General features: G+C 50.8%; 1 protein-coding gene across 3 annotated transcripts in view; it reads left to right on the top strand.

Annotated features, from left to right (window-relative positions):
* The window catches only part of HPSE2 (heparanase 2 (inactive)), a 77986-nt gene that overhangs the window by 51826 nt on the left and 9052 nt on the right, over nucleotides 1–17108 (top strand). For all 3 annotated transcript variants that reach the window (XM_052677247.1, XM_052677246.1, XM_052677248.1), the window contains 6 exons: nucleotides 2108–2281; nucleotides 2739–2910; nucleotides 9320–9367; nucleotides 14611–14704; nucleotides 16260–16366; nucleotides 16862–16976. In XM_052677247.1, coding sequence (XP_052533207.1) covers nucleotides 2108–2281; nucleotides 2739–2910; nucleotides 9320–9367; nucleotides 14611–14704; nucleotides 16260–16366; nucleotides 16862–16976 — 710 coding nt within the window. The remainder of the gene's footprint in view (nucleotides 1–2107; nucleotides 2282–2738; nucleotides 2911–9319; nucleotides 9368–14610; nucleotides 14705–16259; nucleotides 16367–16861; nucleotides 16977–17108) is intronic.

Genomic DNA, 17108 nt, shown 5'->3' with positions numbered 1-17108 from the left:
GTTAATAATACTGCGATTCTTCATGTTCTCATTATTCAGAAGTAATGTGGCCATCCCTAGTCATGGCAGTAAAATATTTATAGCAATTTCTTTGGGCCGTTTGTACTTATGAAGGGCTGGACATTGCTCAGGGTCTTCACAATATGCTTTGCACTGTGGTTTAGTGACCTGTGGCTGAGCTCTTCCCACCTCAATGCTGATTACAATAGAGACGTCAGATGAGCACAGTGGGTGGGCAGCTGGTGCCAGCTGAGCATCGGGTCTGTTAGGGTCTCCTGTTAGGGTTGGTGGTTCCCTTCCCTACCATCCCATGGTGGTTTCCAGCTTGAAAAGTCGTGGCAGAGCATGAAATGCATGAGGTACCTCTGTATGCAGGCTCACAGAAACAGAGTAAGTGTCGTGGGGAAAATAGAATTTCACAGTGGCAGGGCCTGAGCTGGGGCGAACAGGCGGCTTGTTTCCTCCGGTCGATGCATGGAAAATCAATTCCCAGCCCTCTAAGGAGACTTCTAAATAGAAACAAAATCCCTCCTGTAGCATTTAAGAACTATGGCTGTTTTGCACTGGCGAAAAGATTTCATTTCTATCAGGGGAGCTGCAGGTGACACCTTTCGGCTGTCTTCCTGTTGTCATGCGGTTGTCTATGTTATTCCCTTCATAGAAATGTCATTTCAAGTGCAGCTTTTTGCCCGGAGGTCTGAAGTAAATGGGTATTAAGTAACTGTATCTGTCTCTAATCCACTAAGCATCCAGAAAACCAGCTAATGTGCCTGAGCCAGTGGGATGAATGCATTAGGTTAATCTAACTCAGCTACTTTTCACTTAAACAACTAGAAGCATTACAAAAAAAAAAAAAAAAAAAAAAAAAAAGCCTACACGAGGATTAGCAATTTCTTTTCTACATTTTTCCTTTCGTCTTCCCATGCCTTTGCTGCAATCTAATAAGCAACAACTCAGCTGAGTTCTGTGAGCCTCCTAATGCAGTGCTTTAAAAATAAGTTTATTCTCCTCAGACCCCAGGGGCAGCTCCACATTTGCTGTGGCTCTCAGGAACCAGGACAGGTCACAGTGCTTTCTTGTGCCACGTGCATGTAGTGTGGCACAGCAGTGGCACAACACTGCCACATGCCATGTCTCCTCGCTATCCTCTTCAGCTCTGTTGGCCATGGAGGTGCACAGCAGCACCTTAATGCCCGAGCAGCTCTGAGGTGCTCTTCTTTACTGGCAAAGTGTAAGAAGATTCAGGGCAGGCTGCCTGCACCCTTTGGTTTCTTCCATTGAACATTACCGATAGCGGTTCTCAATGTACGCATCTCCTCTTGCAGCACGGTCACCTTGCTTGCCAGAGAGAACTTGATGTGCAGTCATGTCAAAAGCCTTAAAAATCATCAAGGTATAAGACCTACAGTGGTGCTATTGTTCTGTCAGGTGAAGACTTCAACTTGGTTTGTTCTTGACACATTGCTGTGGCTTTTGATCATCTCCTTACACTGTGTGAGTGCTGCTAAGCAGCATGGTTGCTTGCCTAAGATGTCTCTAGGACTCACTGCTCCATAGTCCCCAGCCTGCCCTCAGCCTCCCCATCCATGGGGCTCCACAGCTCTCAGCTCTCTGGGAAGCCTGGAGACAAGGGTGGGACCGGAGCCAACGATGACCCCAGGGCCCAAGAGGAATTACCCATGGTGCTGTCACAGTGTGCAGGAGGTGACCCTGACCCGGTGGTTCCTTCTGCAGCTCCTCTCCTCCCCGGCGCTGCCCCAGAAGCAGTGCCAGGTGGGATGAGCTCAGGAGAAGCTGATATTTCCTTGCCAGGAGCAGATGAAAAGAGACATTATAAAGCCTCTCGTCTCTGGTAACGCTGCCCTTAGCTTCGACACAGCAGTGGAGAGCGTCCAAGTTCCATGCTGGAAGGAGTTTAGCCCATGCCTGGAATCCTATCCCAGTTTCAAAGGTCAGGTGCGCTTCTGCCGTTACAGATGTCACAGGGGTGGCACCTGACCCCAGTTCATCCACACAGGAGCTGAGGTCTGATGGACAGCAGGATCATTTGAACCTCCCTGGAACTGGCTTTCATTTGAATTACAAGCTGTGTTTTGTTTCTTCCCAGCCAGGTCTCTAGACAAACTCTATAACTTTGCTGACTGCTCTGGCCTTCACCTGATCTTTGCACTGAATGCTCTGCGCCGAAATCCCAATAACTCTTGGAACAGCTCCAATGCACTCAGCCTGCTGAAGTACAGTGCCAGCAAGAAATACAACATCTCCTGGGAGCTGGGCAATGGTGAGTGTGGGAACAGGGAGACCTGGGAATGCCGAGCGGTGTTCTCTTTGGGAAGAGAATGTCTGTAAGTACCAGGACACTTGGATGTATGTCCAGAGGGATTTGAAGTGCTGCTGTGGGGCATGGCTGGTCCTGGGGTGGGCAGAGCAGCAGCTGCATGGACCTGCACAGCAGCGGCAGTGCCAAGGGAAGCAGGCATTCCCTGGACACAGGAGGGTGATAGAAATTATCGCAGGTCCTCGCCCAGCTCAAGCCATAGGGGCTCACTCTGGAGGAGAAGGCCCACAGCCTCTGTTCAACTGGCAAAGGAGAGTGGTCACAGCCCACATCCACTGCTCAGCAGCTCTGTGCTGCTGACTGATTTGAGGAGCTGTGTGACAGTATGTGAGCTCTCTCCAGAAGAGGAGATAGAAGAGCAGAGCTAGCAAGCCTTGCCCATCTGTTCTTATTTTCCCAGAGCCCAATAACTACCGGACCTTGATTGGCCGCTCAGTGAATGGCAGCCAGTTGGGGAAGGACTACATTCAGCTGAGGAGCCTGCTGCAGCTCATCCGTACCTATTCCAGAGCAAACCTCTATGGACCGAACATTGGGAGACCCAGGAAGAATGTCATGGCTCTCTTGGAAGGGTAAGTGATACTGTTTTGTTTGGGCTGGGCCAACTGCCATTCCCCAAGTGCTTCCAGTGTTTCCCAGTTACAAGGAAGACTGAGGTGCTCATCCCACTGGGATTCAGGGATGCAGTTAGAGGCTGCTGCACAGCTACAGGTTTTGAGGCCAGGAGGTGGGTCCTGGCACCACTTTGCTCCTTCTGTTTGTTAGCTGCTTCTCACTGTGCTTTCTCTATCCATGCAGAAGGAAAGCTGGTAAGTGCCCTTCATCACTGCTGCATCCTGGCCAGGACAAGAATTACAGTGCAGAGGATAATGTATGGCACTCAGCCATTGTCAAAGCGTTTTTGCTCATGATTGCTCACATTGATTCTGACCAAGTTACACAAACAGTTTTTCTGCTTGTGGTACTGAGATTCAGATCCCTTTCACCAGCAGAGTTCATGACCTGTCTGGGAAATGCCCTTTCCTCCCTTCCTGCTGTCCCTTGAAGAAGGTTTTGCCTGTCACACTGTAGCTGGCACCATTCAGTGCTATGATGCTTTTCCACCAATACATCCCACAGTCATGCCACTGTGACTTCCATTGATTATATTGACACTGTGGCTTCAGCTTCTTGGTTTCTTTTTCATCTCTTTAGGTAAAAATGGCACTCAGGAAAGGACAGCGATGCTGGGGTGGATCTGCTGGCATATTCTTAAACCGATGGATAGGAGAACAGGCAGGTCTGGCTGGAGTTTGAGGAGGCTGAAGAGAGGAGCGTGGGGAAGGAATGGCGACAGTGAGGGACTTGAACAGCTGGAGGTGACATTGGCCAGCTACAGGAACCAGGGAGGTGTGGGAGCCTGCTGGCAGCAAGAATTGGGACCGTGGGGGCTCGAAGACCATCCAGCAGCGGGGAAATTCCCTGCAGGACTGTAAACAGAAACTCCAGCGCAGAGGGCTGGACAGGGGGAGGTGTGGAAGGGACTCTGCTGGGAGCAAAGCTGGGTCTCACATTCATTAACATCTGCATGAATGATCTGGCAGAAACAATAAACAGCACACTGATGTGGTCCCCGGTGAAGCAGGCAGGGAGTGAGGGCCAGATTCTCAGCTCTGCTGCAGCAGCACACAGAGCCCATAAAGCTGGTTGACCCAGCTGTGAGGCCAGCATCCTAAACGTTGCTGGCAGCCAGGGAGCAGCCCCTTCTGGGCACCATGGCTGCATCCATGCTGATGCCAGGTGGGCACTGCAGCCCCAGGGCTTGCTCAGCACAGTGACAGTGGCTCAGGGAGCTGCAATGTGCTGTAGTAGCCTTGAGCAGCAGGCATTCTGTTACTGCCAGGCAGAGCAGGCTGAGAAAGGAAAACAAGAGGGACGGGAGCCAAGGAGCTCTCAGACAAGGGGAAGTCCTGCTTGTTTGCCCTCTGCATGTTGCTGCAGGGTCCTGGGGAAGGAGATGGCAGCAGCATGGTCGGGGGTCTCTTGGCTCCAGAGCCACATGTTAGCTGATGTGTGACCCAGGAGTGGGGCTGTAGTGTACAGCATGGTGGGAAAGGTGGTGGAAATCCATCTTTGAATGAAAGGGAATGAGGTATGAAGAGTGGTGGAGGCTCTCCAGTCCACCAGGCTGACCAGAAAGAGCTGCAAGGGGCATGTCTGTTCTCCAAGATATGTACTGTTACTTCATTGCCATCTCTGCCCCTGTGGCTGAGCCTTGTGTCCTGCACTCCATACCTAGTGCCTGCAGCTCATGGTGAGCAGTCCAGAACCAGCAGTTTCTCTCCATAAAGACCATAGTGTTACCAAGCAAGGCTTAAAGACAAGAAATAAATTGGATTAAATGAAGACAAAGAGTTAAACACTTATTTGCAGTATTTGGAAGCAGAATTGCAAAAGGACAAACAAATAAAACCCAGTGCCTAAGCTGACAGCATGAGCTTTATTCCCAGCAGCTCCCTGAGGTCTCTTCAGTGTTCTCAGTTTGTGCTACTGAGAACTGTCTGCCTTCTGCAGGAGCATCACAGCGCTGGTCCATGGTCTGTACCTGCAGCCATCACAGCCAAGGCTTGCCACTGGAGATCCCAGATGAACCCCACAAAAGCCAGCAAGCAGAAGAAATTTCGGGAGGTGCTTTCAATGGCAAGCCCTCTGCCCACCTTGTTGGAGCACCACGAGTGGTCTGTGCAGTGCTTGGATGAAGGCTGCAGAGCAGATCACGTACATGCAGTCCATAGTTCTGATATATGAGAGGTACAAATTTTTGCTCTCATTTAAAAAAATGTGATGAACAGCAGAAGTCAAGCTGGTTGGAAGAGATACTAAATTGGAGGTTGTGGTGTGGCCATTAAGGTTGGAGAGGAGAGATGAGACAGCCCTGCACAGAAGGCAGAACGGCTGGCTTAGTCTGAGAGGAAAGAAGTTCATATTACACAGAGCGTACAAGTGAATTTTGGTGAGATAAATGATGGAAATGAGCTGAAGAAGGAAAGGAGAGCTCAGAAAGAGCAGGGAATGATTTTCAACAGTAGAAGAAAACAGAAGCTGACATTACATGCTCTCCAGGGAAAGCCCCGAGTTATCTGAGCGGGGAGATGCTCAGAGAAAATCTTCTCAGTGTGAAGCATTACGTAAAATCACAATTCCCAGTTGCATGTCCTGTATTCCAAACATTGCAGTCTTAAACTTTAATTTCTAGCAACCACGCCAAACTTATTCTTTATGTCTAAACCTTGTCCTGCAGTGATGGCAGTGTTAGCATGAAGAGTGCCTTGCTCTCTGCACCAAGCTTTGCCCTACTCAGTGATGAGAGCACACCCTTCACTGCTGGGATGCAAAGACCTTGCACAGGGAAATGGCACAGGGCACGTGAGTGCCACCTGGGACTGCCCCACAGAGCAGACCACTGCCACAGGGATTTGCTCTGCAATCCCTGCTGCACAGGAGGCAACAAATGGGGAATGGGGACATGTGAGTGCACAGGTGCAAGAGGGAATTTCTCCAGACGGGACTCACAGTTGAGTTTGATGAGGTGTTAATTAGACTATTCATGCAGCCTGAGCTGTCAGAGAGCAGGACACCTTAGCTACCTACTGTGTCTGTGGGTACGGGAATCCCAGGACTGCTCAGAATTTGCCTGGGGGGAAAAAAAAAAAAAAAAGTAGGATTCTAAGGAGTTAACAAAGATTTAACAAAGACTTTAACAGTAGATCAGGAATCAGACACGAGGTTAATGTATGATTGAATCATATATTCAGTGCTGGAAGAGAAGAAACATGAGGGAAAGCTATTAGGATGCTAACATATGTTAAGGCTCATGCCGTCAGAACAAAACATAATAATCTTTTGCCCAGGTGGTCCCCAGGACTGCTGGCAACAAGGATGGCAGAAGGTGGCTCAGTGTCCTGATCCCGTGGAGTCTGCTGGTCCCAAGAGCCATCTCTCATGTGCTGCATCTCCTGGGGGGGGTGGCACAGGCTGAACCAGGATACTGCATGGGTCCAGAGCAAGAATTCTGTGGAAAAAATGAAGCCACAAGACAAATAACTAATGATGCAAAGGGAAGGATACTGCAGCGTAAACTCACGTTCATGTGCCATTAAGCTTGTGGACGTGCATTCATAAATACATTGAAATGCATTCATAAATACATTAAAACAGGATGTGAAGAATGTGATCAGGCATTTTGCAGCTGGTTTTATAGCGAAGATCTAAGGTACAAGCAAAGGTCCACCTATTACTCTTTCAGGAGGAAAGAGTTAAGACAGTCTTTGTAACTGAAACCGGATCTGGATGGCTGAAAAGCTGAAATCACCATCACCTGTACAAGGAGAACAAAGCGAGTAAGAGAAGACATAGATGAGATGATAGTGTTGTATGGGTACATGGTGTGCCTTCATCCTGATTGCTATCTACAATCTCAGTAATTTCATCTCAGAAAAGATGTAATAGAACCAAGAATGTTACAGAGATGTGCAGAGGTATGCGATGCCTTCCACGTGAGCAGAGATGGAGTAGGCTGCTCTAGCTGGAGCCACGGAATGGGTGCTGACCCCGTTTGACTTCTAAGAAAGGTGGTGAGGCAGAAAAGTCCACATAGATAGGAGTGTGCTGTCCTTCAGAGCTTGGCTGTTGCCCCAGCTTTCAAGAGCCAGCTCTTCTGGTAGCAAAGCTATGGTGCAGTTGGCTTGCATAGTTCACCAGGGTGTACCAGATGGAGCAACACATGGTTGTGAAGTCCAGCTCTGGGAGTCAAACAGTGCTAAACCACTGGGAGGCTGTGAGGTGGTCATTTGTCTCCCTTCTGCAGCTGCATTCTTTGCTACAGGATCACTTTTTAATTTGTTTTTTTTTTTTTTTATTTTTTATTTCAAGGTTGACAATCAGCAATTACCTTCATGGGAAGGAGATTTCCAAATGCAAATGGCTCTTTAATGTATCAGGAATAAACCTAGGAAGTTCCAGTGGCTGGAGGCTGAAGACAGACACATTCAGATGAGAAATAACATACTTGGAAGCTAATTAGCCATGGGAGCAATTTGCGTAAGGTCGCAGTGGGTGCTCCATGACTGGGGGGGATTGAATCAGGACAGGAGATGTATTCTCTCCCACCTGGAGGTTCTGCCTCATCTGATTCTGAGGATGTGCAGAGGTTTCTGCCACGTGGAAGCCCAGCCAGGGATGCTGCAGTGGCTGGGGCTGCCGCCCGAATTATGGGATGTTGCCCTAAGCAGGCTGAGCTTGTCCCGCGGCTCCTAGAGGTGACTCAGTGCATGTGCATCTCAGAGTTCAGTGTTGTTCGCGGAGCCCAGTGTAAGGAAATGGCAGATTTACTGCACCAGCACTGAGCATCTGCACGGCACATGTGCAGGGATCTGATCCATGCCGGAAGCCTCTGGTTTGCTCTGCCTGCGTGGTGCTGCACATGTGCACATCGCATAGCCCAGGAAATCCCAGACAGACATGTGCCAGCTCTGGTCGGACTGCAGGTCTGCATGGTTCTTCACCGGCCTTGGAATCCAGGGTTTGAGCAGCACAGGTGCTTCAGGAATAAAGGATTAATAACATCTGCATTCCTAAGCTGTGAATATTCGGATACCTGTGCACCGCTGGGTCTCCACCTGCACTAGGCTTTCATCTCTGGCTCTTGCAGTACCACTTGCTGGCTATTGAGCTGATCCAGGTTCCCAGAGTTTGAGTTATCCAATGTGCTCCATGCGCAGCTTCACCATCAAGACCCAGATTTAACAGGGGAAATTTTGATCTGTGACTTGCAACAAATCTCCATTTAAAGGTGGAAAGAAAAATAGATGCAGAAAGCAAAATTGGGTGGTTATGTATCTTTAATAGAAAAATTTGAAAATGAGTAGAACTAGTCAATGTATTTCACTCTCCTGGGGACAGAAAAGGAAAACAAAAAGGTCTGTTAGTTTCCTAAGGAGACAGAGCAGTCAGAGACACTGCTTCTGCCACTCTAGGAATGCTGGAGATTGTGGGGTTTTGCTTTCGGTCCCCGCACAAGGACTGGGGTGTGCTGGCAGTGATACTGCAGGCATGGTGCGAGCAGTGAGTTCTGCAGAGGAGCATCCTCAGCAGGTGCCCTTTGTGACTGAGTGACAGCACCGTTGAGCCAGGTGCCCTGCATGAGTGGTGCAGGATTTGTACTTCTTGCTCTGTCCTGCTGCCCTGGATGGCCAAGGAGGAGCCGGCCCCAAAGCCACTGCTCTGCTGCCCCTCATGGGGACACAGAGCGCTGCTGGAGAGCGAGCCTGGGAACTGACAGCCTCTGCACTGCTGGGCAGGAGGAGTGGGGACGCATCAGTGCTATTACAGCACGTTATTGTTTTTCCATTTCTAATTGTGTCTCTTCCCTCCTGTCCGCAGGGATTTATTACCTCTGCCTTTGCCAGTGTCCTCTTATGCTTCACAGGGTCCAGATGCCCTTTCGTCCCAGTCTGTAATTGACTATCGTCATTAATTTAAAGTTAGAATGATTGTTTCCGAGCTATATTTAGGCTGAAGTTTGCTGCTCTTTTTTTCAGACCTGATTAGAGGCTTGTGTGCTGCAAAGCTTGCTGGCTGTTTCTGCCCCCCTTGCCAACTGGCCTGATCAAATGTCCCTTCTCTCCCCATAAACCTTCTCCTTTCTCTCCCACCCTTGGTTGCAGGCCAGACGGGGGCAGTCGGGGCTGCAGGGCATGCAGCTCCCTTCCTTGGGCAGCAAGGATATCCGTGCACCCCTGGGCTCTTGGATATCCATGCACCACAGAGCACCGTTGTGTTCTCTTGACCAAACCAATGGTTGCTGTTGCCTGTATGCATTCTAACCTTCAAAAGTGACCATCCTTGGTATCCTGTGATGTAGGTTGTTTTAGGATTTCCCCTTCCTTATGGACATCTGTGACAAGTTTGGACTGACATGATTTCTTCCTCTGTTTCCTGTAGGTTCATGAAAGTGGCTGGCAGCACAGTGGATGCTGTTACCTGGCAACAGTAGGTATTCACCATTCCTTCTGCTTTCCTACACTAATTGGAGTGATCTGACGGTGTCCAGAGCAAAATGATTGGGCTGGCTGGATGTGGAAGGGGACAAATAGTAGGAGCCACATCTGCTGTTCTTGTCCTTTAAATAGGAAAACGAGACATTGCCCCTTCTTCTGCAGCAGAAGTGGGCATGTTTCACCCCGGAAGCTGAAACAGAGGCTAAAAACATGCCTGCCCACTGGAAACCAAGCCCCATTGCAGCTGGTCCAAAGCTAGGCTGATGGCATGCACCTTTGGAAGCAGCAGGGTGAAACCTCCCTGCGTCCTGAAAAACTGCATTTGCTCTGGTGTCTTGAGCAGTGAAGCTGGGGTCTCAGGTCCTGGCTGGGCTTCTGTCCTAATTTGAGCTTAGCACTGGGTCTTCAAGGGAGCTCAGGCTACTTTGCTGGAGTGGAACATGCCATCTCATCTCCTCCCATTCAGAGTATCCCATCCCATCACCTGTCAGTGCTGCTGATCCCCTTCTGGCACTTCATAGAATCATCATAGAATGGCCTGGGTTGAAAAAGATCACATTGATCATCAAGTTTCAACCCCCCTTCTACGTGCAGGGTTGCCAACCACTAGACCAGGCTGCCCACAGCCACATCCAGCCTGGCCTTGAATGCCTCCAGGGATGGGGCATCCACAATCTCTTTGAGGTATACTGGCCAGGTTATGGGGACATTTGTTCCTCTCCTGCAGATCCCAGCTCCTTTTGTAAAGCCCACCTGGAGACCTACACTTAGAAAGAGCTCAGTGGCTTTTAAGACGTGAGGTTTTCCTGCAAGTAAGCCCAGGGGCTCTGTGTTGGTGTGTTAACCTCAGAGCCTCCTGCGGAAGCAACTGTCTGCATCTGAGAGTGGTTTATGGCAGCAGCCCTGGCTGGCACCCAGCAAGTCCCATTTCTGGGGAGCCACGTGCCTTGCTGTGCTGCTCTGCTACCTGACTCCTGAGGCTTCCCTGAGGCAGCAGCTCTGTGCAAGCAGGGCAGTGGGGTAGCAGAGTGTTTGGAGTGGGATTTGTGTTACTTACAGACTCACGCTGTGCAATGATGATCTATGCCTCAGCTGGGAGTTTGCTTTTCATGATTACACGATGTGCTGATCGCATTTACTTAGCCCAGGAATTCGCTTGCTGAAACAGGGCTTGATGGCTGGGCCAAGCCCTTGGATGCACTGCAGGAAGAAGCAGCCAGCCTTTATGCAGGGAGCTGTGGCTCTGGGATCCTTCCTTTTGGGACCAGGTGCTGCAGGCAGGTGGGGTTACAGCTCCCTACAGGTAGGCAGCATGGCTGGGATGTCACTTGCTGAGCACTTCCCACCCAGGTAGGTACGGGAGCCACTGCTCCCCCTGCCTGGGCTTCCAGCTTGGGAGGGTTGCACCCGTCTGCTTTTGTGAGGACTGACAATAGCCACAGCTCCAATCTGGGCTTCTGTACTGTTTATGAGTAAATGTCAAAACAGTGTCTCATCCCTCTGCTCCAAACAGCAAAACAAAACAAAACAAGCTCCTTTGTATCCAAGAAGAAAATTATTAGCAGGAAACTGAACTGCTCTCTAACGGCAACTATGAGCCTTTCTGTTCCAAACCCTAATGTTCTCCTGGGATATTGGTTATAAATTTGTCAAATCTGTTACTCCTTTGAAAAGGTTGCACTCTATCCAGAAGGGGAATTGAGAAGGGAATACATTGCAGAGATCCCTATCCTCTGTGAAAACACATGACCATTTCTTCTCTGAAATACATCTGAGAAGTGACACAGGGTGTAAATAAGAAGGCTTGCCAGTCTTTCTTAGTATGGTTTCACTTACATATGTAACTCAGCGTGTGTGCCTCCCTCTTCAGAAGTAATGTGTTGCTGGAGAGGGATGTGTGAATGGCTCAGAAATGTTTAGGGAATTTCCACTAGCAGAGGGTGTGGCAATTAGGACTGACAGAGGCTCGGAGAGTTTTGGCATTTCTTGTGTAATTTAGTTTATGGTTTGGTTAGGAGCGAATGCTCAGTTTATTGTGGATCCAGCCAGTCTTTGAATGTGGATTTCCACAGTTCAGAACCCTTCCCACAACCACATCTCCTTTTGGCTCTGCTCCAAAGCTTGCTGTCTTGCATCCAGTGAAGATTCATTGTCTCCCTAACCAGTGCCCATGCCCTGGTCCCCTTCCTGTGTGTCATTGTATGGCTGATTTTCCACCTGAAGTGCTGTGCAGACCTCAAAGTTTGGCAAATCTAATGGGCAAATCCTTGTGCAAGGCTGTCTTTGCAGCCCACAAACTCATTTATTTGCAAGGCAAGTAAATGTTTGCATCTTCAAAGTCATGGACATCTATCCCTTCAAGTCTTTGGAGAATATGATGCTACCTTCCAATATGGAAAGTCACTCATACCATGTGGCAAACCGGGGATGTCATGCACACAGACACATATGGGATGCTGCTTAAAGTGCTTTGCAGTGCTGAGTTTGGATGACATCTCTCTGGCCTCGGCATATGGGACAGTGGCAGAGCACAGGGCTGCCTGTGTCAGAGGATGTCTCCATTTGGTAGCAGTTGGTGTGATGCTGGCAGTGAGGCTGGACCCGTTCACGTCCCCAGCAGGCTGGTGCCCTAATTCCTAGCAGACTCTCCCTGTAGCAGCAGGCAACAAAGTAGATCCGGAAATTCCTGAGCTTTGGGAAGTGGGCTTTAATGTAATTAACTGCAACAGAAGAAGAGGTCAGATAATAGGGGCAAAGGTTCCTCTTTAAAATGAAAGGAGGTAAATGAAACCAGCTGCCCAGGAGCCAGTGCACTGCCTTCATTAAACCCAGTGTGATGCTCATGGTCCCACGCAGCAAGTTGTGGATCTTTCCAGAGAAAAGTGAGGCAGGCAGTGTGATCCCAGAGGTGACAGGACTGAGGTGTGCTGGGCTGACAGCAGTCACCTGGGGCAGCAGTCAGGTCGGTGGCCTCCTATGCTATGGGAACCCACGTGCCCTGCATCCTCGTGGTCTCTGGGGCCAACGCTGGTGCCACACCATTGCCAGCACCCACCCACCAGGCTGTGTTGGTGCTGCTCAGTTTGTTCCAGGGCTCCAGAGACCTCAGCCTAGCTGGTGAAGCTCCAGCCCATCCTTTTGGCCTCGGTTCACAGTTCTTGTGCAGCTGGTGCCGTTTTCCCTCTTGACCACTTTTGGGTGTTGAATGTACCTCTTGGTGCCTGAGAATAGATCTCTGCCAGTCTTAGAGAAATAATGGAATTGTCTTCAGGCTCTGCTTGAATACCCAAAGCCATGGGGTATGAGCTAGATGTCCTGAGACCGAAGCAGCAGGTTTATTCATTCCTGTGCCATCCCCTATTTCTCCGGGTTGTTAGTGCAGGTGTGAAGTGTCCCTGGTGGTGGCTGTGCCCCAGAGCTGCTCCTGGTTAGAGCGGATATCTTGTCCTCTGCTGTAGGCTGAGATCTTTAACTTCATCTTCTCCCACCTCATACAACCTTCCTTTTATGGCCTTGCAGCCAGTTTTCAGCCCAGGTGATGGTGGGTTTTTTTTTGCCACAGCAGGCCAAAAATCATTTCTGTTCAGTTCTTAAGTGCTGTACTAAAATCCAAACATCTGCCATCCCCAGAGTCTGCTGCTTTGTAATTTTGTCTTAAAAAGTAATCTCTGTAAACCCCCTCACTGCCTGCTGCTCACAGGCCTGCTGTCCTCACAGCAGCCAGCGGTTCTGTGTTGTATAAGGGTCGATTTGAACAACGTCAAACACTTCCCAAGTCCCCCTCCCTGAGCAACTTTCTGCCCTTAGCACCGTATTGTCAGCACAGATGTGCCAAAATGCCTCTTTCCTACTTCCCCCTATTACAGAGGGTTGGAGTGAATCCAGAGTCTGGCTGGCACGATGCTGAGTTTTTTGGGGGACAAAGCTGGAACTTCACACCTGGGAGAGGATTTGCAGAGGAGACCCTTCATGTTCAGGGCATCTGCAAGTTGAGTCTGTAATTCATCTCCGTTCTGGGCCAGGCAGTGCTGGCTGCTCGCCTTCCCCTGCAGCCCTGCACAGCTCCAAGCACGCTTACCCCGTTACCTGATCAGTGAGTTGGAGCATTGAGAAGCTAAAATCCTCTCTGAGCGTTCATGCATGTTGCACGTGTTCTGCGTGTCCTGGCCAAGCCTGATTCAAGCTGCAGCATCCTTTGGGGAGGCTTCTGCCCTCGTGTGCACCTCTGTACCCATGTGGAGAGGCTCCCCCACAGCTGCTGGCTGCTCACTCTGCTAACAACATCCCTGCAAGGAGACGTCACTGCTGCCTTTCTCGTTTGCTAGACTCAATCTCAGAAAGACACTCAGCAATGGGCTGCCCAGTGCACATGGGGCCTTACTCTGGATGAGATGCTTCTCATAGAGAAACCACACCTGTAAAGGAGCTGATACTTCTGGGAAGGTGAAGCTGCCTTTTTTTCACACCCCAGGACAACAAGTGGAGTATGCAATCCCTGGTACACATGTATGTGTCTGTAACAGCATCCTCCAATCCCGTGCATTATCAAAAAGCCCTGCTGCGCTCTTCTTATCCACATCTCCACATTTCAAGTACTGAGGGAGCCTCTTTCCCTGCCATTTTTCCAGCACCAATGACAAAGGTTGGAGGGCAGCTCCCAGAACCCCCAGTGCAGCAGCCCAGCATGCCTGGGAGGGACCCAAAGGGACAGATGTAGGTGCTATAGGATTTGTGCTCCAATCCTGAGACCTCCTGACCCTCTGCATTGCCTCACCTATGGCTGCTGTGTGAAGGGTGCCAGCACTGATCACTCCTTCCGGACAAGATGTTTGGGACCAACTCCAATTCAGGATGTTTTCACCCCAAAGATGGATTGCTTCACCTTATGTCCTGGAACCAGGAGCCAGCACTCAGGCATTTCAAACCCTTCCTCCCACACCTGGATGCAGATGATTCGGATTCTGATTGGCAGCACTATAACCATGTTTCATTGAAGCGAGCACGTGGAGAGCAGGAATCCCCTGGATGGGAAATGCTCAGTGCCATGTCCAGGGCAGCAGGCACTCCTGTGTTAGCAGGACGAGGGATGTAGGAGAGGACACAGCACCTCTGCAGAGGTCCTCTCCTGGAGGGAAAAAGGCTTCTTGGTGTGAGACAGCAGTGGGACAGAAGGACACGGACAGGGGCAGAACTAATGCCACTAATTTCATTCTTGTCATCTTGTTTTCCTTGCAGTTACTACATCGATGGCCGAGTGGCCAAAGTGACCGACTTCCTGAAAACACGCCTGCTAGACACACTGTCCGACCAGATCAGGAAAATCCAGAAAGTGAGTGCACAGTCTGCAAGGGTTAGTGGGCACTGTGCTCACAGTACTGCAGCTCAGTGCCTGGGCTGGGCACTGCTCAAGGTGTGGGGCTGGTGCAGCAATCCCAAGCTTGCAGGGTGGGGTGGAGGGATGGTATCTCCACCCTGGGGATGGAGGAGGAGATGGGGTAGCAACTTGGCCAGCCCTAGGTGTCTATTACAATTCCAGGGTGATTCGTGATTTGCTCTGGATAGTGCGGCATGCAGTGAGCCACTCCATCCCTGCTGCCCACAGGACAGCTCCAGGCTGCAGCCACTGTGTAAGAAATGGGAACTTTGGGGGTCCCCTGGTTCAGCTGCCACAGGGACTGGGGCTATGGGCAGCTCAGCTGCCAACCCTGCAACAAAGGATGAACATCTAATAAGAGCAAAGTGTTTTGGAGTGAGAGGACTGTCCATTTGCTTGTATTGTCAAGGTTTTCTTACTGTATCAGTCACCATGATGTCTCGCTGCTGTAATTCCTGCAAGAAGAAACTGTAGGATGAGCAAACAACTCAAAGAGGCCCCAGGAAAGGGGACACGTGGGTCGGCACAGCAAAACCAGATAGGAGCTGCTTGCTGTGTTGTCCTGCACAACCCAGGGACCATCCCCATGCATGAGTGACCCACCTTTGGCAGGGAGCATGAGTTGGGCACAGGGACAAGCATGGGGCACAGTCCTACCCTGCTTGCACCAAACTAGTGATACATGTCTCACTGCTGGGGAAGGTCATGGGATGGCCAGGAAAGCCATGGGCAGCAAGGTGGAGACATGGTGCAGCCCTGGGGGGTCCTGGTTCCCATCCAGCCCCAGACCCGCAGCAGTGAGGAGCTGCCCTCTATTGGGTCTGGGGAGTGGGAAGAGCTCTCCTGGGAATGCCAGTGTGGCTGAGCAAAAGCACAGTGCTGGGTGCTAATAGCCTCCAGCTTGGCTTTGAGTCCGTGCATCCTGCCGGGGCTGATTAGAGCAGCTGGGCTTGTCCACTTCCCTGTTTTATTGCTTCCTCTCTGACTGGGGAAGGTGGCGGGCTTAGATAATTACAGGCAGGATGCCAACACCTCTGGGGCTTCAGTCAGGGATGTCGACTCTCACAGGCTGTGAGTGGGAGGCAGCCCAGAGCTGGCGTATTTAACAGCTTTGAGGGATCCCAGTCCATCCAGCACATTCCAGTGTTCCTCACTAATGGGGCAGGATCCGTCAGGCTGTGCAGCGTGCTCCTGGGCTGTGGAGCTTGCAGACATCTGGCTGCAGGAGTACATAGCCCGGCCTGGAGAAGCGAGGCTGCTGAAGAGGATTCATTGTGTGGTGCCCGTGTATCTGGAGCCCCTGATGCTTTGGTGCCCAGCTGTGGCTGCCCCGTCCCATGTTGCTCCCACAGTGGCATCTATTTCTCCTCCCTCTGCAAGCCGCCAGGTTGCCCCTGCCACAGTCTCTATAGTGAACACAGCCATTACATGTCAGAGACATGCAAATTGCACCTGCCCTGTGGGAACAGGAGAGTGGTGCCGCATTTGATGTGTGTTGTTCCCTGTGCAGGTTGTGAACACGTACACACCGGGCAAGAAGATCTGGCTGGAAGGCGTCGGTGCTACCTCTGCTGGAGGCATGAACAACCTCTCCGATTCCTATGCGGCCGGGTTCCTGTGAGTGACACAGCTCCTGGCACGAGGGCACTGCCACCACTGCCACAGGCTCTGTGCACAGCGCTCCTCTGTGCACCCCAGCTCTGGGGTTGGGGCTTGCACCCCACAGCCTCGCCGCCCTTTCCCCATTCTGCAGCCACGCACCTTTGCATGCATTCACTCCTTGCATCCCTTTCTGGGCAACTGAAGCTCTTCAGAGCACAAGGTCCAAGTCTGGAAACTATATTTTGCCCTTCTTAGAAACCACAGCTATTGTGGATTCTCGGGCTTGTCCAATGGCACAGCTCAGCAGCACATAGATCCTGTTGCAATCTTCAGAGCTAACTGTGATCACAAAGGATCAAGGAAGGTTTTCCTTGCTCTAGGGGCAGGTATAGGAACATGCCCAGGACACGTGGGCTGGGGCTGGCTTAGTTTGCTGATGACAGCACAATGGGTGGGAGCACAGACAAGCTCGGGTCCCTACAGTGGCCTAACCCTGTCTCCTCGACACAGGTGGCTGAATACATTGGGCTTGCTGGCCAGCCAAGGCATTGATGTAGTGGTGCGGCACTCCTTCCTTGACCATGGCCACAACCACCTGGTGGACCAGAACTTCAACCCCCTGCCGGTAGGTCTGCCCGGGGCCAATCGCACAGATACACCCTTCTCACAGCCAGGTTTTAGGGGGGATCTGGTTTTTCTCTTCCCTGCACCCAGAATGATGTGCTGCCTTTATCCCTGACCCCTCTTGCAGATGCTT

Source organism: Tympanuchus pallidicinctus, unplaced genomic scaffold, assembly GCF_026119805.1.
Source record: "Tympanuchus pallidicinctus isolate F22 unplaced genomic scaffold, pur_lepc_1.0 scaffold16, whole genome shotgun sequence".
NCBI classification, from domain to species: Eukaryota; Metazoa; Chordata; class Aves; order Galliformes; family Phasianidae; genus Tympanuchus; species Tympanuchus pallidicinctus.
The sequence above is the reverse complement of the archived record's forward strand: the minus strand, read 5'-3'. Positions and strand labels throughout refer to the sequence as shown.